Source organism: Cynocephalus volans, chromosome 10 (genome assembly GCF_027409185.1).
Source record: "Cynocephalus volans isolate mCynVol1 chromosome 10, mCynVol1.pri, whole genome shotgun sequence".
NCBI lineage: Eukaryota > Metazoa > Chordata > Mammalia > Dermoptera > Cynocephalidae > Cynocephalus > Cynocephalus volans.
In genome coordinates, this window is record NC_084469.1 from 74333554 (window position 1) to 74356104 (window position 22551).

A 22551-nucleotide genomic window follows, 5' to 3' on the forward strand; every position below is an offset into this window, starting at 1 on the left:
AGTGGCCGCGCCGCGGAATCTCCTCCTCTCGCGAGAGGTGCGAGGCGCGGGGCTGGCGGCTGCGGAGAAACCGGGAGCCAGCCTAGGTGGCAGGTGAGAGCGATCGGGTCTACCTGAGAACCCGACTTCCCTCAACGATCCCTTCCCGACCCACCCTCGACCCTCATATCCTCTCCTTTCTTATTTCCGGCCCCGTCCCTCGGTGGGAACGTAGTCACGCCGCACCTCTGAGAACCCTGGCGGGCTTATTCCCCGGGAAGCCGTTGTGAGGGGGCTGTCCCGGCCTGCCCCGAGCTCCCGATGATGGCTTCTTGCTCTTTGTGGCTGCCTCTTTTCTCGCGCAGCCGGCACCGGTCTGAGGTTCCGGGTGCAGCGCGCTGAGGAGAAAGAGCCCTGAGCCGGGATCCGGGAGGCCTGGGTCTGAGACCCGGTTCTGCCAGTGGTCAGCTGTTGTGACCTTGGTCCTCAGTCTCGAAGTTTCGGTCCCTGAGGGTATCTGGTAGCAAAGCACGGAAGCTTGGGGGTACCTGAGCTTACAGATTGTTATTTTCAGCCTGTCATTTGTCTGAACCCCCAAGGGTGTTGAGTTGGTATCATTATTTTACAAATTTGCCAGATCAGAAGAATCATCTAGCATGCTTATTAAGAAAACGAATGGCCAGGAGAGTTACTTCAGTGTGTCTGGGTGTGGTCCAGGAACATTATTTTGAATTATTATTTAATATTATTTTAAGTGCCCTGGTGATTTGTAGGACTGCAAGTTTGGGAAAGGTTGGTGAACATTCTGACATTACTGAGTGCCCAAGCTCTGGATGGCTCAAGGAGGTCGTGGTCTAGTTAATAAACAAATGTAAATGCAGAGTACCTCACTGGGGTATCATCAGGGGAGGCTTAATAGGAAGAAGTAAATGGTTTTTGGGTTAGGGACAACAGGAACATCTAATTCTGTAAATTTTGTGTGTTTGCAGTTAGAACCCATATCTTTATCTGTTGTGTTTTGCATACCCCTTATGAACTCTAGCCTTTTCAAAACATCCTGCTCTCACCTGCACTGAGAGGGTGAGGAAGAACTTCTAGGCCAAAACCCTCCCCAGACGTTAAAATTTCAGATCCATATCACTGCTGATCTCTCCATAAGGTTTTGTTTTCTGGGTTCTGTCTACCCATCTTTGAATGAGTCTTTCCTGTGGAAACTAACACTTGGATATCCTTTCTGAAATCTTTAATTCCTGACACACACCTAATTGCCTGAAGACAGTTTCCCATGTCTTTTCCTTTGAGTTTTCTGTTTCCTTGCTGCTTCTCACCTTTAAAAAATTCTTTTCTGTATGTGTGCATGTGAGCTTCAGTCAGTTCATTTTTTTTTTTTTTTTTTTTTTTTTTTGTCTTTTGTTGTGACCGGTAAGGGGATTGCAACCCTTGGCTTGGTGTCGCCCGCACCGCGCTCAGCCAGTGAGCGCACCGGCTGTCCCTATATAGGATCTGAACCCGCGGCGGGAGCGCCACTGTGCTCCCAAGCGCCGCACTCTCCCGAGTGCGCCACGGGGCCGGCCCTCAGTCAGTTCATTTTAATTAAAATTTTCCTTTCTGATAACTGCCAGTATTTCCAGAATTTTTTTTTTATTGTAAAATTGTACATTTCTGTGGGTACAGAGCTCAATATCATTACCTGTGTGCAATAAGTAATGCTCAAATCAGGGTGATTAGTATATTCAACATTATACCATGTAATCGTTTTTTGTGGCCGGTTACCGATTCCTTCCTTACTTCCCTCCCCCTCCTCCTTGTCCACCTCTGGTAACCTCAGTTTATTCTCAGAATTTTTTATGCACTTGCCTTAAAAAGGATTGATCTTTGGCTTGAACCGAAGCCTACACTTCTTTTTTTTTTTTTTTTTTTTTTTGGCCCCCTTCACCCTTAAGAGGGACCAAATGCCTCAAGATTTTATGCTTTCTGGGTACCTTAAAATATACAAGTGCATCTCTAGAAGTTATTCTCAGACATCTGCTTTTACTGTGTGCCAATAAAATTTTAAAAGAGCCACGGGCAAGTGTGTGCAGCATAGTTGGAGAGGTATCTAATATACAACATCAGTGATGTGACAATGACTTCGACTCCACCTCTATTTAGTTATGAAACTGGGCCCTGAGTCACAGTGTCTATGTATGTTGGCTTAAGTGCCAGACATTTTTTCCTTATGTTTTTTTTTTTAATTAACAACAATAACACAAAACTCTGATGATGAAAGTATTACACTTTGGCTGTTAGATATTTAAAAGAACGTTGTCTCCTGCTTTATCTGGAAAATGCCGACTAAAAGTAGTGGCTTTGCCTATTTTTTGGAGGGTAAATGTTCAATAAATGTATTTTATGAGCTCCCTCTTGCCATAAGATTATTTTGGCGGATATGTAATTCAAAGCATTTTATTTGCGTTTGTCTACTGACATAATCCTGCAGGAGTACTAAGATGTCATAAAGTGCAGCTCTTATATTGTGTAATTCTAACAATGAAAAAGAAGCTCCACATAGCTCCCTGGGGAGTCCTCCTAGCAGTCATGGAAGAACAGGGTTTTATAGGACTATTTGGAGCAAAGGCAAATAAACTTACCACAGAGAAGTGGAGGCTCAGAGTTCTCTTAGAACATTATTTTCTTGAGCTCTGTGTAACAGACCCTGCTGAGTGCTTTGCATATTTTTATCTTCTCATTTACTACTTACGGCAGCCTTGCAAAATATGAGGTTATTATTTCTACTTTATTGATGAGAAAACAGACTCAGAGGCTAATAACATGTACCTAATAAGAAGATCCAGTGGTAGATAGACCTCGTCTGCTCTATAAAACTGCCTCCATAAAGATGCTGAAAAGGTCTAGACATCTGGGTTTTTTTCTCTAGCTAATAAGTAACCTTTTGCCTCTTGTTTTCTTCATGAGGCAAGGTTGTAATAGTCACTGGTGGACAAGGAGCTTGTCATACCTTTCCATTGTCCCAAGGGAGAGCCTGTTCCAACAGCATTCTAGAAACAGGTCATTTATTTCTTATAACTTGGTCACCTTAAAGATTTACAAGTGTTCTTCCTCAACATCATGTGACAGTTAAAAGCTTAAAAATTCCAGTTCCCGACTGTGTGCTTTATAGGGATTTAAAGACCAAAATTAAATGACTATGGAATCCTGCTCGTCTGATAACACCTGGCATCCTTTTACTGGGAATAATAAAGGGTTAGGATAATAAAGGTTAGGCATTCCACATCAAGGAACTAGGTAAAAACTTGATAGAATGAAATGCAAAGGTTTTCATGGAATAAGGAAGGATTCACTTTAGAGTGGTGGGAGATGCAGGTGGAGCCAGATTATAGAGACCCTGAATCCAGAAGGCTAAGGAGTTTTGATTTTGCCTTAGAAAGTAAAACCTTTAGTAACTCCTTTAGGAAATAATTGACAAAATCAAAGTGGTGTAGTATTTAAGGATGACTCTGGCTAATGGGCATGTTTTGTAGACAAAGAAGAGAGAGATTTGAAATGAACATTTTTAAAGAAGGAAGAGTGTAGTGGACATGGCTTAAATTCAGCCCCAGAATGTCTTTGGTGGCATAATTATCACTGAGTTCGCCACCTCTACAGACGTCAGAAGTATTCAGCGTAAGACTAATCCATGCTTGACATCTCTACCACAGCTTCTGTCTTTGTTTCATTTGTTTGAGCTATTTTAAGTCAGAAATTTAGTGGCATTAATGTTTAAGAAAGAAAGGAGGATCTGAGCAGAGTGCTATCTCCTGACCTAATTTCATTGTAAGCACGTTATATTCTAACCTGAGTATCAAGTGGAAGAGAAAGTTGACCCATGGAGGGAAATTTTCATAGGTTAAAAGCATAGGCTTTATAGTCAGATAGATTTGGATCCAAATCCCATTCATTACTTTATCCACATAATGCTTACTAGTTGTGTGACTTGCACAAAGTCAGCTGCCTCAGTTTCCTGACTGTAAAATGGAAATGATATCTAGTTTAAGGCTGTTCTGAGGTTCAGTTATGATAATGTATGTAAGATGCTTTGCACAGTCTGGCTAATGTCAAATGTTAAAGAAAGACATAGTAGATACTATTGATCACTGTAGATTTAATAGAATTGAATTTTTGTATTTTAATGAAAGGGAATGTGTTGTCTCTTTTAAAAAAAACATTATGCTTGTGGTTGGGTTATATCTGCCTTTCTTACTGAGTCACACTTCTGCCTAATTAATGTCCTATGTATTTTATATTCTGTTCAAGTTGAGTTATCTCAAATCAAACAAGAAGTAATCTTTTTGCTTCCAACCTCCTTACTTGACTCTAATCACCTTTTCTTGACTATGCCAAATCAGGATTCTTACCACCTGCCTCTAGGGAATGTTGGGATTATAAGCTTTGAGGTGATGGGTTCATTTATTCAGACTCTGGCATCAACAGTAAGATTTTTAATGTCATCATCATTCTCTGGTGAGAGGTTGGAAGTAGGTTGTCATTTTAATTGTTTATGATGATGCCCCATGGATTAAATTGCACTTTTGTCTCTGCTCAGTCTTGATTTTCTTTTGCCAGTACTTTTTAGATCTGTCAGCACTGCAGGAATGGCAGATTTTGGGATCTCAGAAGGCCAGTTTGTGGCGGTGATCTGGGATAAGTCATCCCTTGTAGAGGCTCTGAAAGATCTGGTGGGTAAGCTTCAAGTGTTAACTGGCAATGAGGGCCGAGTGTCTGTGGAAAACATCAACCAGCTGTTGCAGTGTAAGTACTTGTCTATATCATCTTTATAGGATTGGAGGGGTTTTGATGGGAGTGCTGCATTTCTGTAGTTCCTTGATATCTGAGTTTTTATTTTGGGTGGCACGTGGTATTAGTGGCCAGTCAACCTGTTTTTCAGTTGAGATATATTAGACTTAGGAGTGTAGTTGATGATTTCTGTAAGTATGTTCTTGTTTCTTAGTAGCTATGCCACTTTTTTTTTTTAAAGCTTAGTCTTCACCCAGTTTCCTTTTTAACTTCTTTCCCTGAACATATAATAGAATATGAAACTAGTAAGACTAATAGAATATGAAAAGATAAGACTTCAGGAGAGCAGGGCAGAGCCTTATTGCCCCTTTTGCTAGTAATGGTGGTTTAATAGTGTTTAGACTATTAACTGAAGAGGTGGATGTTCATTCTCCTGGGACAAAGCCTGTAGACTTTGTGGGGGCTTGGGAGGGATTGGGAGATTGCTTCTGGGGCTCAGGCGATTGCTGATTAGAGTCTTCCTTCTTTTCAGCTGCCCATAAAGAATCCAGCTTTGACATTATTTTGTCTGGTGTAGTCCCAGGAAGCACCACTCTGCACAGTGCTGAGATTTTGGCTGAGATGGCCCGGATTCTTCGGCCTGGTGGCTGTCTTTTTCTGAAAGAGCCAGTAGAGACAGCTGTAGGTAAGGAAATCTTCACTTGAAAGACTACAGTTTGACTGGGTTGGGTCTTTGAGTATGCTTGCTGCATCTCCCTGAGCATGACATATCATTTGGAGATCAGTATTCCTACAGCAGAACCTTCTTCTTAGAGATAAATTATTGTTAAAATCTGAAGCAACGCATCTGAAGAAATGGGGATCATTGGCTGACCCATTAGGTAATAATGAGGGAACCTTCTTTCTAAAAATGACTGGGTTCTGAATTTTTATCATCTGGTGTTAAAGGCGTTCAGAGGTGTATCATTCATGACAAATATCATGGGTATCACTGGGAAGAATCTCTATTCTTAATGAACTAGTTTTTCTTGGGGTTGCTAATATGCCACTATATATAAGAAAAACTTATTCCTTGCATGGGAAAATATTATTTCTAAACAGATATTTATTGAATTGGTATTTTAGCTAAATGCCTTATTTTGGAAGACAGTTCAGAAGTTAAATTGTGTTTTCCTTAAGAAAATAGATTTTTATAATTTTTTGGGGGGGGTCAGGTTTTTTTGTTTTGTTTTGTTTTGTTTTTATTTTTATTATTATTTTTTTAAATTTTATTTTGTCGGTATACATTGTGGCTGATTATTGCTCGATTTTTATAATTTTTAAAAAGTTTCTTGGATAATATGCCACTTATTTTAGCTCCTTTCAATGAGTAATGTATTTGAGCAAGTTGTTTTAAAAATTTTTAATACATACATTTCATTTCATAAAATGATTCTTCTACATTTATTTTTTTGGTGAACATTTTCTTGATATATGATGTTTCTAAAAGAGTGGGTTATCTTTCACCAATATTAATGAGAAGGCTTTATCTTAGAAAAACTAGCCATGATATTTATTTTAAGTAAATACCTTTGTTATTTAATAGCATTGTTGGTATTTTTAACCTGTAATACATATTCGAGAATTTGGAAAATACTGAAATAAAGAAGAAAATAAAAGGTGCTCAGAATTCCACTACAGTTAAGATTTTGGTATATCTTCGTTCCAGATATCTACATGGGTCCTCCTCCCTACCTCTTCAGAAACAACAACAGCAAACCCAAACAGATACATAGTTTTGTGTTTAATTAGTACTTTCTGTAGGTACTGTTTTCTGGGGAAAAAAAATGGTTCTACATTATTTGTCTCTCCTTTTTTGGGGGGGCGGGGGTAGGTGGCTGGCCAGTATGGGGATCCAAACCCTTGCCTTTGGTGTTATAACACAATGTTCTCACCAACTGAGCTAACGGGCCAGGCCTTATTTGTTAATAAACCTTTGCCTTCTGGGGAAAAAAAAATAGGCTGGGTTCTGCATGTTAAGCTTTTGTATGTCTGTAACATGGAAAATGATATAACAGTAAAAAGGAGCAAATATTAATATGTGTATCAACTCAGATGGATCTCAAGGGAAATATGCTGAGTGAAAAAAAGCCAATCTCAAAAGGTTCCATGCTGTATGATTTCATTCATATTTTTGAAATAACAAAATTATAGTGATTAGTGGTTGCCAGGGGTTAGAAATGGGAGGAAAGAGGGTATGTGTGTATGTGACTATAGAGGGGTAGCATGAAGTTTCCTTGTGGTGATGGAACACTTCTGTGTCCTGATTGTGGTGGTGGTCGCACAAATCTACAAATATGATAAAATTGCATAGAACTGTACACACATGCCGCCCCCTCTCCCCCCACCCCAACGAGTACATGTAAAACTGGTGAGATCTGTATAAACTCTGTGGACTATCATTGTCAACTTCCTGGTCTTCATGTTGTGGTATAGTTGTATAAGGTGTTACTATTGGGGGAGATGAGGTGAAGAAGGGAATACGGACTGCCCTGAACTTTTTATTTATTTATTTTTTTGCAACTTTCTGTGAATCTATAGTTATTTCAAAATAAATAGTTTAAAAATAATGGCTGAAAGTCTGGGAGTGGTAAGATAATTACTGATTCATGTGAAACTGACACATGAAAGTTTCCAAGAAATAAAAACCAATTTTTGCTCAGTGTTCTATCTGTTAGTCATTCAATTCTGGAACTTTCGCATTTTTCACTAGACTTTGAATCAAAACATGACAATTTACTTCATCAAATAAAATAATAGAGGCTGGCTGGTCAGCTCAATTGGTTAGTGCACGGTGTTATAACATCAAGGTCAAGGGTTCCGATCCCCAGCAGCCACCAAAAATTAATGATAATAATAGAAATGAAAGTATTTTGAAATGTATAAAGGTATTCATTGTTTATGTGATGTGCATAACAAAATCATCAGCATTCTTTGCTGAGAATTTAAACCTTTGGTGACTGAACACAGTATCTCTGTCAGAACTATACAGAGAGAATACTTGTATTTCTGTGCACTTTGCAGTTTATAAGACTCTTTCACCGTCATTATCCAACAACCCCTAGAAAGAGTTTCCCAGAAGCAGAGAATGATAAGAAACGATCATAATGGAATCATAACATTTAAGAGCATATGTAAGAGCAATTTGAACAACCAAAAAGATTTATCAAGTTAAAATGCTATCTATAAAATATATACATGTTAATCAGAATAGGTTATTATTGTTTGAATGCCTGCTGATCTACATAGGATACAGCCTTTATTATTTTTCTTGCTTCGACCTATAAAGCTGTTAATTGGGGTTTTCCTCTTGGCAGTTAACAATAGCAAAGTGAAGACAGCATCTAAACTGTGTTCAGCCCTGACCCTTTCTGGTCTTGTGGAAGTAAAAGAGGTATGTTTATAGACAACCTGCTTTGCTAGGAATTTAAACTTTGGGTGACTAAGCCCAGAACCTCCTTGTCAGCACAGTCAGGGGAAATAACAGCTCTGCAGGTGAGGTGTTGAGGGTTTCATAGAACTAGGAAACGAGAAATGCTACTGATGTGAGATATGTAATACTTCAAAGGACAAACCTCTGGGAATAAATCTCCTTTGAAGAGACTCAGCTTGGGCTTATATGGGTTGAGACTTGTTCTGGTCTCCTTGGTGATGACAGCTGAGGTGGGGAGAGCAGCAGCTCTGCTGCTCTGATACCCACCTCTCAGTGGACATGAATCCTGGGTCTGGGTGGAATGTAATCACCAAGATCAGCCTCACATTTTTAGTGGGAGGCTGGAATAAGTTGGGGGAGTAGGGGAATCCCATTTCTGACAATTCAGTAGAGATATTTAAATTAAATTGGTGTTTATATTTCTATATTCCTCTCCGATGTTAAAATTTCCTAGGGTGTGGCAGAGGTAAATGTTATATCGTGGTAACTGCTATACCACTGATTTTGTTACGTGATCTAGAGCCTTAGATTCTTTATGCCAGTCCTTCCTTCCTGTTAGTATAAGGTTTTCTGTGTTTGATTCTAAAGTAAGGAATGCTCATAAAAATTCAATTTATAATGAAGAATATAGAATATAAAGTGACATTCCTGTCCATCCTTATGCTTCCCTCCCCAGAGGAAGCCACCGATGTATCAGATCTTTTCCTATATATTTACAAGCATGCATATGCATATACTTCTTTTTGTTTAATGTAAATAAGATCATATGTATACAATGTTCAGTCAGTATCTTTTCTGCCACCCTTAGATATCTTAGATACTTATCCACCTCAGTATATTTCTCCTCATTCTTATTGATAGTGATGTAACAGTATTCCATTCTGTAGACAGACTGTGATTTATTTAACCATTCTGTAATTATTAGACATAGAGGTAACACCCTGACCCTTTTTCCCCCCACCTTTGCTACCTGCTACTTCTTCCCAGTGAAGGTAGAAAGGATTTCCCTCCACCTTTCTCTTCTAATACAAATTTCTACTCTCTTCAATGTGGGCATGCTTCCCTATTATACAACAAGACCATGTCTGATTTATCTTTATAATCATAATCATTAAGCCCACACAATGACTAGCATAGTGTCTTATACCTAATATTTGATAAATACTCTAAAACTTTCCAAAGGGTAGGCTCAAAGTAAACATACAGACAAAAGTTATACTCTAGGGTTCTGATCAGTGAAAATCTGAATGTGAGGCATGAAGTGATATCTATTACCTTCTGCCACTATATACTTCGTACACAGAAATGAGTATTTAACTCCTGTATAGGTAGACATAGTAAAACATTTTATAGGACTGTGGACTAATCCTTTTGATGTCTTGAATTCTAGCTGCAGCGGGAGTCCTTAAGCCCTGAGGAGATACAGTCTGTTCAAGAACACCTGGGTTATGAAGGTGACAGGCTGCTTTCTGTTCAGATCACGGGCAAAAAACCAAACTTTGAAGTGGGTTCTTCTAGTCAGCTTAAGCTTTCCATCTCCAACAAGTCTTCTCCTTCAAGTAAGTCTGGCCTAGGGACATTCTTCTGTTTTAAAGGACCTGAAAGGACATATTAGAAATTCAGCCAGAGATCTAAATGATATGGTAATATTTTTAAAGGATCAGTCCTTCTTTAATTTCTGTCATTCCAAATGGGAGAATACTTAATGTACTATTAAACCTGGGTATATAGAGTCCAAAACTGAAATAATATGTAGATATAATCTAGTTCAGCTTCTTCTTCACCAGAGGACACTGAAGCCTCCTGATCCTAGAGTCCTGACTCTAGTGAAGTCTTTCTGGGCCCCAGAATTACATTTATCTTCCGAAGACCTCACAGTAGTGATAATGGTAGATAAGAGTGTCCTGGTCCTGTTCCCCTGTGCTCTTTTTTCTTATACCAGTTAAGTCAACTTTTCTTCCTTTGAGGATCCTAACACATTTATAAACTGTATTTCTTCTGTCCAGAATATTGTGTGCATGCACACACACACACCCTTTGCCTCAACTATCATCCTTTCTATCACTATTTTTTAATGCCTGAATTGTTGTTCCAGCTGTGAGGTATGAAAAAATTGGCAGATATTACTGGTACATTCTCATTGCACTATTTTGACTATCCAGCCTATATCTTTAAGAAATCCTTTGGAATCTAACCTTTGGATTCGCGGTTCCAGAATGGGTAGAAACAGCTTAGATGAACAGTTGGCCCTGTGGAAGTTCTGAGCATCCAGTTGTGACAGCGATCACGAAGGGATGCACTTACCCCAAAGGCCTTGTTGATTTGCCCACACTGAATCCTGGGTCTCAGCTCTCTCAGAGGCCCTTCCTTGCATTCTCCTGACCTAAACAGAATCAGGAGGTGTGAGGTTTGTGTCTGCCACTGATTGTGTTACTTTGCCTCCAGCAGCTCTAGAGCCTATTGTCTTGTATATAACAGGTTTCTGCAAGGCTAAAACTTTGCTGTTTATGAAGTGTTTGACACATTTCTTATTTAACCCTCAAAACACCTGCAGTAGGTATAGGGAGTATTAAGAGGGGTCTTCAAAAAGTTCATGGAAAGATTTGTATTATATTTTAATTCTGTTTTTCCACAAACTTTTTGAAGTACTCTCATTTTTAGCCCCATGTTATAGGGATGGAATCTAAAATAAGGGGGAGAAAGCAATATGAAATGGAGGTTAAAAGCATTAGAAAGCCTTGTGTTTGTGGCCTTGTATAACTGGCTTCTGCATGTAAACCTGTTTCCTCATCTGTAAAATTAGGATGACAAATAAATAAATACTTCATAAGATTGCTAGCAGGATTAAATTAGATAATACATATGAAGTGCGTAATATTATGTGTGGTACAAAACAAGTACATAACAAATGATGATTTCTGTTGCTGTCATAAAGTGGCTGGCCCAAGGTCACGCCTTTCGTAAGTGGTAGAGCTGGGCCTCGAACCCGAGTCTTCAGAGTCCCAGTCAAGTGTGTTCTCTTTTACACAATAGAAAGCACTTTTATACCCTTGTAGTTTGTTTCTGACTATTTTTATGGATCTCTTCTTCTATTGGTTGGGCTCAGTGAAGCGTGCCGTGGACCCAGCCGCTGCCAAGCTCTGGACCCTCTCAGCCAATGACATGGAAGACGAGAGCATGGTGAGTTGCACTGTGGTCACTTGATCGCTTGTTCCAGGCCCCACTTTGGTGGGAATAGCCATAGTTTGGAGTGGCCTTTCTGTACTTGTAGGTGTGAACATATGCAAAGCCCAGCATTGTGGCTGTGCTTGACACTGGTGTCTTTGATTTAGAAGGAAACTCCCATCTTGGTCACATTTTAAATTTCTGCTTTAGCATCTATTTTCCCCACAGATTTTCTCCTTCTCATTTCATGCGGTATTAAAGATTCTCGTGGGCATGTATAAACCTGAAAAGAGTCTTTAGTCAGCTAAAATATTTTTATTGGCCCCTTTGTCTGGGCAAGTCACTGAATGTTCACTGTCTTAAAAGCAATACTTATCTTTGATCAGCCCCGACTATAATAAAGTTCTTAGGTTAGAGTGCTGAGGAAAAGAAGTCATGGCTCATACTCTCATAGAGCTTATAGACTAATTGTTCACACGTTTACAAAGAATGCAAATGTATACAAATGTATGTATAATTATTTGCCTTTTTCTCTGGAATTATAGAAAATATTTGATTCCTTCTTTCACATGTCTCTGTTCAAATATTTAAATAAACCTAATACTTCTCTCTTTGCTCTGCCTGCTTGTTCCCTCCCCCCCCCACACACATGTATATACTCGTGTTCTCCACAGTGCTGGCCAGTCTTACAGCTATTTCTCATGTAAATTAGTTCCCAGTTCTTACGCATCCTAATACATCTTCTGTGGACATTGTTTAGTTCACCATTGGCCTCTTGAGCACGTGGTCAAGTAGAGCATGATAATCAGCCCAAAGTAGGACAGGGTGGACAACTTCTTTCCCTGGACTGTGTAAGTTTGCTCTCAAAGCCTATGATCACTTTAGCTTTTCATTAGCAAAGACCAGAACTCTGTCACTAATTGCTCTGAGCACTCTCCAGGATCTCATTGACTCAGATGAGCTTCTGGATCCAGAAGATTTGAAGAAGCCAGATCCAGCTTCCCTGCGGGCTGCTTCATGTGGTGAAGGGAAAAAGAAGAAGGCCTGCAAGAACTGGTAAGTGCCGGGGTGAGCAGAGTCTGCTACACCACTTCCAGTGGTTTTTCACTCTCAAGTAATTGCAATGCTTTACTGTTTTTAAAACATATTTTATGGTGAAATGTGTCATATGTATAGAGGAGTATATTAAACAGCTATATTGTAAAGAATAATAAAATGTAAAAAAAGGAATAATAAAATGAATGCCCGTGTACTGCTCATTCTGGTTGAGAAACAGAAATATCACTAGTACCTTCGAAGTCACCTGTGTGTACTTCCTCGGCCGCATCTTGCTCCTCCCCCCACAAGAAGTTACCATTCTCCCAAGTTTGTGTTAATCTTTTCTGGCATTTTTGATAGTTTACCAACTATCTCCAAACAATATATTATTTAGTTGTGAAGAACTGAGTAGTAAGCTCAAACCTGACTAGGTAAGGGAAGGTCAATATTCTCATAATAGATGAAGGCTCCCATGGAAAGATAGGGTCTTTGGGTCCTGGTTTGATCTTAGCTTCTTTGAGAATCTACAAGAGCCCCTTCCTGGAAAGTCGGTAGGAAGAACCCTGAGTAAACTGAAGAAAACGAAGGGCACACTACAGTTAGAACATCCAGCGGAGTTGTAGTGAGGTGCGGTTACTGGATGACCTGCAGAAATATGGTCAGAGAGAATGGGTTACTCTGTATGTTCTGTTCTTAGTTCCCCATAGCCACAGCTCTACTCAGGAGTAGATCAGAGCAGAACACTTCTGTGGGACAAAATGAATGTCCTCAGCTGATCTGGAAATCAAAGTATGGAGAGGAAAGTTGAATGTTGTTATCAGTGCGTGGTCGAGGTGGGCCAATGACAGAATCTGGGATAGCGTGCCTGACCTCGGGTTAAGATAATGGTATGATGGCAGCCTTCAGCATATCATCTCCTGTGACTCTATGTCTTCAGCAGAGCTGATAGCTAGGACTCCCTTCACTCTTCCCCTCTGTCTTGTGTTAACTTTTCTGTTTCCTGTACTACCTGTTGTCTTCTTTCATGGTTCTCTCTTTTGTGTTGGCAGAGCAAATTCTCCAGTAGTTTTTTTTAGAAAGTCTACCTGGTAAGTTTTGATTTTTTGTTTTTTGTGTTTTTAGACCTTGTGTGTGTGAAAATGCCTTTTTTCTACTCTCATAAATGATTGGTAATTTGGATATAGAAATCCAGGTTGGAAATAATTTTCTTACACAATTTTGTAGACATTTTTGTTGTCTTCTTTCTTCCAGTGATTCCGATGAGATATCTGAGGCTATTTTGTTTCTTGGTCCTTTCTGTTTTGGAAGTTTGTAGAATCATCTCTGTCCCTGGTGTCATTCTGTAGTAACATGTTTTAAACAGGACTCCGTTTTCATCTTTTGCGTTAGCCACTCAGTGCATCTTCTTAGTCTAGAAAGTCATGTCCACAGTCCTGGGAAGTATTGTTTAATTTTGTTTATGAGTTTTGTCTGTTTTTTTTCTGTAATCTGTGACTCAGATGTTGGCTTTCTTTGGTCCTGTAATTTTCTTTTCTCTCACACTTTCCATATTTTCCTATGCCCTACTTTTTGGGAGTTTTCTTCAAATGTATCCTCCAAAACCTCTATTAAGTTATTTTATTTCTACTATCATATTTCTAATTTCTAAGATTATTCTTTTTGTTCTTGATTTTTTTGTATATATACAATTCTGTTTTTATTTTCTGGATGTGATATCTTTTCTTTTGAGGATAGTGATAGTTCTTTCAAGGTTTTTTTCTTCCTGTGTAGTCTCTGCTTCTTTCAATGTGCCCTTTTCTTTTAGTTTGGTCTCTGACTTCCATATTAGAGTCTTTCTTAAGATGTCTGGTAACCCCTGGTTTCTTCACGATTGTGAGTGGAGGACAAAAAGCTCATTGGGAGCTCTGAGCATATAGGTGGGATTTTTGATTGTGCTTTATTGAAGGGAAACTGGGTAGGCCTTTGGAGGGGAGGGGGGCACTCCGAAATCAGGATGTTTGGGTCTCTCTTTGGGTTGGTTAGATTTCTCAGAGAAGAGTTTTCCTGGTGTTGCCAACTCCAGGGCCTTTTGAGATTTAGAGGTGTAAAAGGGGTCAATACTCAACATTCCACTGCCAGCTTGGGGTTCAGTTTTCTTCCTTCTGTTAAGTCAGTTCTCCCTCCTCATCTGCTTTACAATTTCCAGTGTTGTATTGCTATTGTCTCCTTTTTTGTAGTCTCTGGATTTACATCTTTACTGAAGTTTTGGTGGGGCTTTGAGGGAAAATGAAATTAGATGCATGCATTCAATCTGTCCTCTTAACCTGGAACTTTGGTGCTAATAGTTTTACATCTGCTTTATAAGTGGATGGAAAGGATCATAAAAAGTTATCTGGTGGTTGTAGTCTTATTTGATCATCAGTATTTTTTTAAATGTGAAAGTAGCCAGTGTTCACAAGTCAGGAGATTTCAAGTAAAAATCCTTTCCTTAAATTTGGAAAATGTGACAACACTAGGTCTGCTTTTCCCTGAAGCAGATAGTGGCTGCCCTCTGTAGACAGGGCACATGTCCTCTATTTCTCTCCATTCCCCACCACTCTCACCATCTCCCTTACCAGCCTCACACATTTTTGTTGCCTGCCTGGCCCCTTAGGCACTTGAGTTATGACACCCTTGTGTAAAGAGAAAAAGTCTTAGAGTACGTTTTGGCACTGTTAAGAGTTTGGAGTTCCTGGGTGGTAGGTAGCAAATCTCATTCATCAGCTACTGATCTTCCTGCAGCACCTGTGGCCTTGCAGAAGAACTGGAAAAAGAGAAGTCAAGAGAACAGAAGGGCTCCCAACCCAAGTCGGCTTGTGGAAACGTAAATATCCGGAGGTTACTGAACATTTACAAAACCCCCAGTGGTACTGGGCATCATCCTAAACTAAACACACACTAGCTCTACCTCTAAGAAATTTACTATCCACATGTTTTAATAATAGGCAAATGTGTAAGAATATGTATGTAGGTAGCAATGGGGAGGAGAGGTATCTGCTCGGAGTGGGTTGGCATGCTCATGGCAGGCTCTTGTCCTTTCTTATTTTGGGCCCCTTTTTACTTCAGAGTGGGACTTGATGTTTTTCAGTCATTTGACTGAGCATGACTATGATTTGAACTGCTTAGAATATAGAAATGTGGCCTCCTAAGGAACTTTTCTTGACAGTTGTTTTCATGAAGCCAAAGATCTTTAAAACTGTTAGTATTTGGGTCTCAGTCGGACCTGCAAATGCACCCAGCCATTTCCTTCAGGCCGCTGTGGCTACATTATGAAATTGAGAATCCCTTTCTTGTGGCCTATATTCCTGACATAGGCTGACCCTTGGCTTCCCTGTGCAACTGCTGTTCTCTCTCAACAGTGCTACCTGGGTGATGCTTTCCGCTGTGCCAGCTGCCCCTACCTTGGGATGCCAGCCTTCAAACCTGGGGAGAAAGTGCTCCTGAGCAATGACAATCTTCACGATGCCTAGGAGGAACCTGAGATGGGATGAATCTGCTCCTCCGGCCAACTCCTGTCCCTCAAATCCCACCACTGTGGCTCTCTCATCCCCACCCCCCCAGATTTGCTTACTCTATTTGAAATCCCATTTCAGGGAGGTGTGTAGCAGACAGAGAAGCTGTCTGTAGGATGCAGTGGTGTGTAGTGCTGCTATGATTCAAAAAACCAATGTATAATGGGGCCCTGTTACCCAGAGTGGGGGACCTGTTTCTTCACCTAGTGTTAGGGGAAGGGAGTGGTGCCCTGAAGAGGCCCCTCTCCTGACGTTAAAATGCTGACTGTAACACTCTTGAGCCCAGATATCCTTGAGTATTATTAACACTCTGTGACAAACCTCCAGACCCCTACCCCTATTCTGAGCCCAGCAATGCTGCCACTTACTTGTTTTCTAGAGTTGGTGTGTTACTCAATTTGCAGTTCTTGGTGATATGAGTCAAGTGTCTCATGACCTCCTCAGGGCACCAAAAGAGCCACTCACCGGTTGCTATGATCCTATCCAATGTCTGTCTGCCCCCTTCTACTCCCACCCCCATCCCATTTTATTATAGTATTACATCTGTGTCCTGTTGTCATTTCTATTAACCTACAAGTATTAAACTTGTGTACTTCTGTATATTGGTTGCAAAGAGAGGGGATATGTACATGTGTGTGATGTCTGACACAGTCATCCGTGCTCAACTTGACCACAAAACTTTTTTTTTGGAGGCCCTTAGTGTCACATACAAATCATGCCAGTCCTACATGAATAGAGTCTCTCTTCATCTACTTTACAAGAGTCCAGATTGATTTGATCATCACACATTGTACACAGGTATTGATATTCAGCTGTGTACCCCACAAATATGTTTAATCAATTTTCCAACTTAAAAAAAAAGAAAAAAAGCAATACAGGGGTATCACCTCAAAAAAAAAAAAAAAAGTCCAGGTCAGGTTGATGAGAATTTAGAGGGGAGCAGGACAGAACTCCGAACCAACAATAAGTCTTCCTAAGCAGGAGACCCCTTCATTCTCCTTGTTACCTACATGGTTCCACATGGACTTGGAATCAGTCTTGGAGATTGTGTGGATTTAAGAGACCTGGATTTTTATATTTTACCAAAAAATAATGGTGTTAATTGGTATTTATCATTGAAACTTGATTTGATTCTCTAAGTTTGCCCTTGCTTATCCTGGTCCCTGCTGTGGATTTTAGTTATGAGTGTGGCTAAATTCTAGTTTGACTCCAAAGTCCCTGTGGTGCTTAGAGTTCTAAAATGACTCCCAAGGACCCATGCCCTTGTGAAATCTGCCCCTTGAGTTTGAGCAGAATCTGTGAATGTGACAGGATATCCCTACAGTAATTAGGTTGCATTCTGTGGCAAAAGTGAAGGGATTTCACAGATGTAATTAAAGTCTGATGGACTTTAAGTTAATGAAAAGGGAGATTCTTGGTGGGCCTAACCTAATCAGCTGATCCTTTAAAAGAACTAGAGAACCAAGTTTCTCTTGCTAGTCTTGAAGTAAGTTGCCAAGTTCTGAAAGGTCCATGAGCAAGGAATTGCAATTGTAGACCCTTGTCCCCTGACAGTCATCAAGAAAATGGGGACCCCATTCCTACAGCTGCAAGGAACCGAGTTCCACCCACAACCATGTTAGATTGGAGAGGATCTCAAGTTCCAGATGAGAGTGCAGCCTGGCTGACCCCGTGATTACAGCCTTGTGAGATCCTGAGCAGAGAGGCCTGGCCTTGTGTGCCTGAACTCCTGAGCAATAGAAACAGAGATAAGAAATGGATGTTTTAAACAGCTGAACTTGCGATAATTTGTTATGCAGCAATAGGAAACTAATACAGCCCCCTGAATAGTTTAACGTACTTACCAAGGCCACTGTTAGTTGCTTCTGCTGCAGTTGCCAAGGTAAGGGACAAAAACTTCAACCTCCGGGTTGAGGACAAGAGATCCTGAGTCAAAGTGCTTCCTGGGATGGGTTTAACAAATGCCACAAGCCCTTGCTGACCTGCATTTTGTTCTGAGTCCCAGCTGCTGCTGGCAAAAAGGACAATGCTACCTCCTGTCTGCTGCAATTGCCATAGTTAATGGTACTACGTTGGCAGCTGCTGTGTCACTCCACAGGGTTCCCAGGGAGGCCAGCCAGCTTGGAGTCAGGGGTCTAGGATGGTGGAGAGAGGCCTTGCCAGTCAGTAGTGCACATCTGGGCCTGGGAGCTCAGCTGCAACTCCACATGGTGAGGAGATGCCAGACTTTGGGAGATGGCAGTTCTGAGGGGAGCTTTTAGCCTTCTGCAAGCTCACAGTATTAGAGCCAAAAACAGTCTTAGAAATCACTAAATGCATCCTCAATATACATTTGAGGAAATGGTGAGACCAGGAGGGTGACTGCTGCCATCAGTCACCTGAGGACCTCTTAAAAGTACAGATGCCTGATGTTTTCCTAGGACACCGTCTGTATACCTGAGGTAGGGGAGCTGAGGAATCTTATTCATTTATTTTTTCTTTTTTAACTTTCTAAGGTCTTTTGCTTAGAATTTGGCAGTATACATTTGGGACTTTCTCCCTTCCGAAATCACTCTAAAGCAGTAAGTGGAGTGGGCAGCAGGGGCAAACCACAGCTTCCTCGGGGTTAGGAGACAACCAAAACGAAACCACAAAATACTTGAAAGGGACTGAAAGCAGAGGCTTTCGAGATGGAGTGTGGAAGGGAAAGGATGGAGAACAGGTGAGGCTGCACACCTGCTCCAGGGTGAGGACACCCCTGTGAGATGCAAAATTAACTTGTGAGATGTTAATGGTTGTAACAATGAGTTCCAAGTGCACAGGCAAGCAGTGGGGCTAAAGGAAGAATCCCATGGAGAAGCCTCCCATTGTAGGAAGCCCTCTGGTTGTTGGGCTGGAGAAGGGAGACTTTGCTTTGCGAACAGCCTCACAGCTCACTGGCCCTGCTGTTTGGGGGTGAAACCTTACCAAGTATGGTGAAGGTGTGGCCAGGTAGGAACACACTATTGGTGAGATTCATTTGGGCAATGACACCCTAGAGCTGACTGCATATTAGAGTCACGTGGGTAGCTTCCAAAAACAAACAAAAAATGCCTATGCCTGCATTTCCTTTCGAAAGATCAACGGAGTTAGAATCTTTTGGAGTGGGGCCTAGGGTGTCAATATTTTTGCAAAGCTTTCCCAGGTAATTTTAAAGTTCATCTAGGGTTGAGAACCACTGCCCTAGAGAAATTCTTACACATGCACCAGAAGACAAGCTGAAGATATTCAAAGCAGCACTATGAGGGTACTTTTAAAAAGTTCATGGAAAGATGGAAGTAAAAGATAATACAAATCTTTCCACGAACTTTTTGAAGACCCCTCATATTGGTGAGAGCAAGAACCTGGAAACAATCCAAATGGCCATTCACAAGAGAATGGATGAGTGAGTCTTGTGGCCACATGGTGGAACACTACAGCAGTGATGAGCTGTAGCTGTGCCCATCAATATGGAAGGATCTCACAAATTGTGCCGCAGAAACGTGCATGGGTGCGTGTACCTGTGTGTGTGAAATATGTGATTATACAAAGTTTGAAAGCTCAAAAACATACAAGGTGCATCTGTTATTAAGGCTGAACACATACTATTATGTATACACACACAACAAGACTGAACAAGCTCAAGGAGAATGAGAAACAATTCAGGACTGTCATCAGCTCTGGAGGTAGACGGGACGGGGAAAAGGAACTTCAGAGTAGCAGTAAGTGTCTATTTCTTAAGCTGGATGGTGGGTATACAGGTATTTATTCTATTATTGGTTTGTATACCTTACACATACAAATGTGTTTTGTACTTATAAGAAACTTCGCTTTTAGAAAACTAGGAAAACCCCATGCACAAAACCCCAGAGTCTTAAGGAAGGTGCTGCTAGTGCAGAACGGAGTCCTGAGCCTCCCGGACGTGAACCTCCAGGGGAATATTCAGCCCAGTTAAAATCTCATTCAAAATTTAAAAAGTGGAACCGGCAACAGCAGTTATATAAAAATACTACAAAATAACAACAGAGGTAGAATGTTGCCACAGAGCAGATGAATACTGTCTGTGACCAAAATATTTGCTACAAATGACAAACATGTAAAATACAATAGATACAAGAGCTCAAGAAATTACTAATAAGGTATAAACAGAGATCTGTGATAAAAACATGAAATGGCAGAGCTGAGTCAAGAAGTGGAAAAAATGTAAAATTTTAGATATAAAGTCAATATTGAAATTGCCGCTAAGTGCTGAAAACGGGCACAGAGGACAGAATAAGAAAATTAAAATGAAATGGAAATAAAGAGGGAAAAAGAATGAGAAAATGATTAGGCACAGAAAGACAAATAAGGTACCAGAGTAATTAAAGATGCAATTCAAGAAATTTTGCAGAAATAAAGTAAGATTTGACATGTATATTGAAGAAAAAAGTGGCAAAGAACTAAAAATAATAGATTTATTCTATATCCTTTATCATCCCAAGAACACTGCACGCAGAGGGCTGTGCGTTGTCACAGAGGCATTGTTAATTCTAAAGTTACCTTATCACTAAAATAATGTGATACTGTCTATAAATGAGTGAAATAAAAATTTTTGTGAGCCTAGAAGAGTTTCTGCTTTGCACCCGTTTGCCTTATCCTCTCTGGTCCCTCAGTTTCTTTGCTTCCATTGCTGGCTTATCACAGCAACAGGCCTGGGGGGAAAGAGTGCAGCTCTCTGGGCAGCTTTTACTTCATTCATCCCGCTGAACAGGGGGCCAGTGACAGAAGCTCCCACTCAGCCCTTAGTGACTAAAAGTCTCACCTTCTGTGGTCACTCCTGGTGGTCAACCTTGTGGGCTGACCACTGGTTACCCATGGCCTACCATTCAGCATGAGGCTTTTACCTCTGCAAAACCCTGTGACATCTGAAAACTGCATTTAGACTCAGCTGGGTTCACAAGTACTCACAAGTCCCCTCTGCTCTTCCAATCTCTCTCCCTGTTTTCCTTCCTCTTTTCCTTTTTAATTTTTCTACCATTACTTAAACATTTTTTTCTTTTAAATTATGAAAGATTTCAAACAGAGAATTGCAAATTTAATATAACTGACAACTGGATTTGATGTGTTTGATTCAGATCACTCTTGTTTTTTTGTTTTTGTTTTCAATATGCAAGTGTTGCAGCTGTAGCTAAATCCTCCCAAAGCATTCCCTGTGTTCTCTGTTCTGAAACTGATGTGTCACATCCAAGCCTGCTTTTATACTGCTATTCTACCAAAAAGAGGGTATATTATATGTGTCCCTTTCTCTAAGGTGAAATTCACATAAACTAATCACTTAAAATGTACAATTCAGTGGAAATTAGTACATTCACAATGTTGTGCAACTACCATTTCTATCCAGTTCCAAAACATTTTTATCACCCCAAAAGGAAACCCTGTACCTATTAAGCAGTTGCTCCCTAGCTCCCTCTCCCCCCTGCCCCTGGTAACCACTGATTTGTGTTCTAACTGTACAGATTTACTTCTGACGTTTTATATAAATGAAACCATACAATATGTGATCTTATGTAGCTGGCTTCTTTCACTTAGCATAACGTTTTCCAGGTTCACCTATGTTGTAGCATGTATCAGTGCTTCATTTCTATTTATGGCAAAATAATATTCCATTGTATGGTCATACCATAATTTATTTATCCATCCATCCATTGGTGGACATTTGGGCTGTTTCCACCTTTTAAGCTACCGTGAATATTCTGCTATGAACATATATGTGCAATTACTGAACAAGTCCTTTGAAGGCTCACTTCTTAACAAGTCCCTGTTTTTTTGTTTGTTTGTTTGTTTGTTTGTCTGAGTATTTCATCCCTGTAGTAGCCATGTTAACTCAGAGAAGGACTGGGGGAATACCCAGGTGGTGGCAGTTCAATTATGAGGAAACTGAAGGTTTTCTAAGACTGTTGTCCCCTAAGGGCAATGTGAGAGGCAGAAAAGCAGCCAACTAAGCCCCAATTCTCTTTATTGGGTACATCCTCAAACAAGCTAGAGCAGGTCTTATTTCATTGTCTTATGGAGAATCAGGCCCAGGAAGATGAAACAAATGTGTCAAGGACCCACAGCCAGTCGGTGGCAAAGTAGATACTGGAAACAGGTCCCTGACCCCTTGTGTCAAAATGTACCCCCAGGATTCGAATTCATGAAGGTGACAGTGACAACACAGACAGGTCAATGACATTGCAGGAAGAATTTATTACTTATATTTCCCAAAAGAAGAGGCCACGCCATGCCACTCAGCCAGGGAGGAGGTAACAGGGCTGGTCAGGAGCTGAAATGGACAAGGGGAGGGCGTAGGCTGAGGTTTCAGTGGAAAGGCAGGGCAGGCCAGGGAAACAGCTTAGGAGTGGCTAGCTGGAATAATTCCAGAGGGCCTTGGGGCATAGAGGCTGTCCCTAGTTGTCTGGTACCTGGTGCTGGGTGACTTATGGCAGGGGAAATATTGGCTTGAGGTGTGAGAGTTAGGGAAAGAAATTGGTTGGAGGGTTTATAATATATTTTCAAACACCTGCAGAAGCTGGATTGCAGTGGAGGTGTAAACAACTTCAGCTGTTAATTTGGCCCTGT

The 22551-nt window shown here is 40.6% G+C and overlaps 1 protein-coding gene across 1 annotated transcript; it reads left to right on the top strand.

The window, feature by feature from the left end:
- Positions 1-9: 9 nt before the first annotated feature.
- On the top strand, positions 10-16557 carry CIAPIN1 (cytokine induced apoptosis inhibitor 1). The gene is made up of 9 exons (XM_063111659.1): positions 10-93; positions 4582-4767; positions 5285-5437; positions 8109-8185; positions 9615-9783; positions 11331-11404; positions 12330-12445; positions 15188-15269; positions 15805-16557. The coding sequence occupies exons 2-9, from the start codon at positions 4611-4613 to the stop codon at positions 15913-15915; spliced, it is 939 nt and encodes a 312-aa protein (XP_062967729.1). The 5' UTR covers positions 10-93; positions 4582-4610; the 3' UTR covers positions 15916-16557.
- Positions 16558-22551: the final 5994 nt, after the last annotated feature.

Bases quoted from the DNA above. Each gene is read 5' to 3' on its own strand.
- CIAPIN1 (XM_063111659.1), top strand. From the start codon at position 4,611: ATGGCAGATTTTGGGATCTCAGAAGGCCAGTTTGTGGCGGTGATCTGG. The intron at 4,768-5,284 runs GTAAGTACTTGT...CCTTCTTTTCAG, and splicing joins CATCAACCAGCTGTTGCAGT to CTGCCCATAAAGAATCCAGC. The intron at 12,446-15,187 runs GTAAGTGCCGGG...ATCTTCCTGCAG, and splicing joins AAGAAGGCCTGCAAGAACTG to CACCTGTGGCCTTGCAGAAG.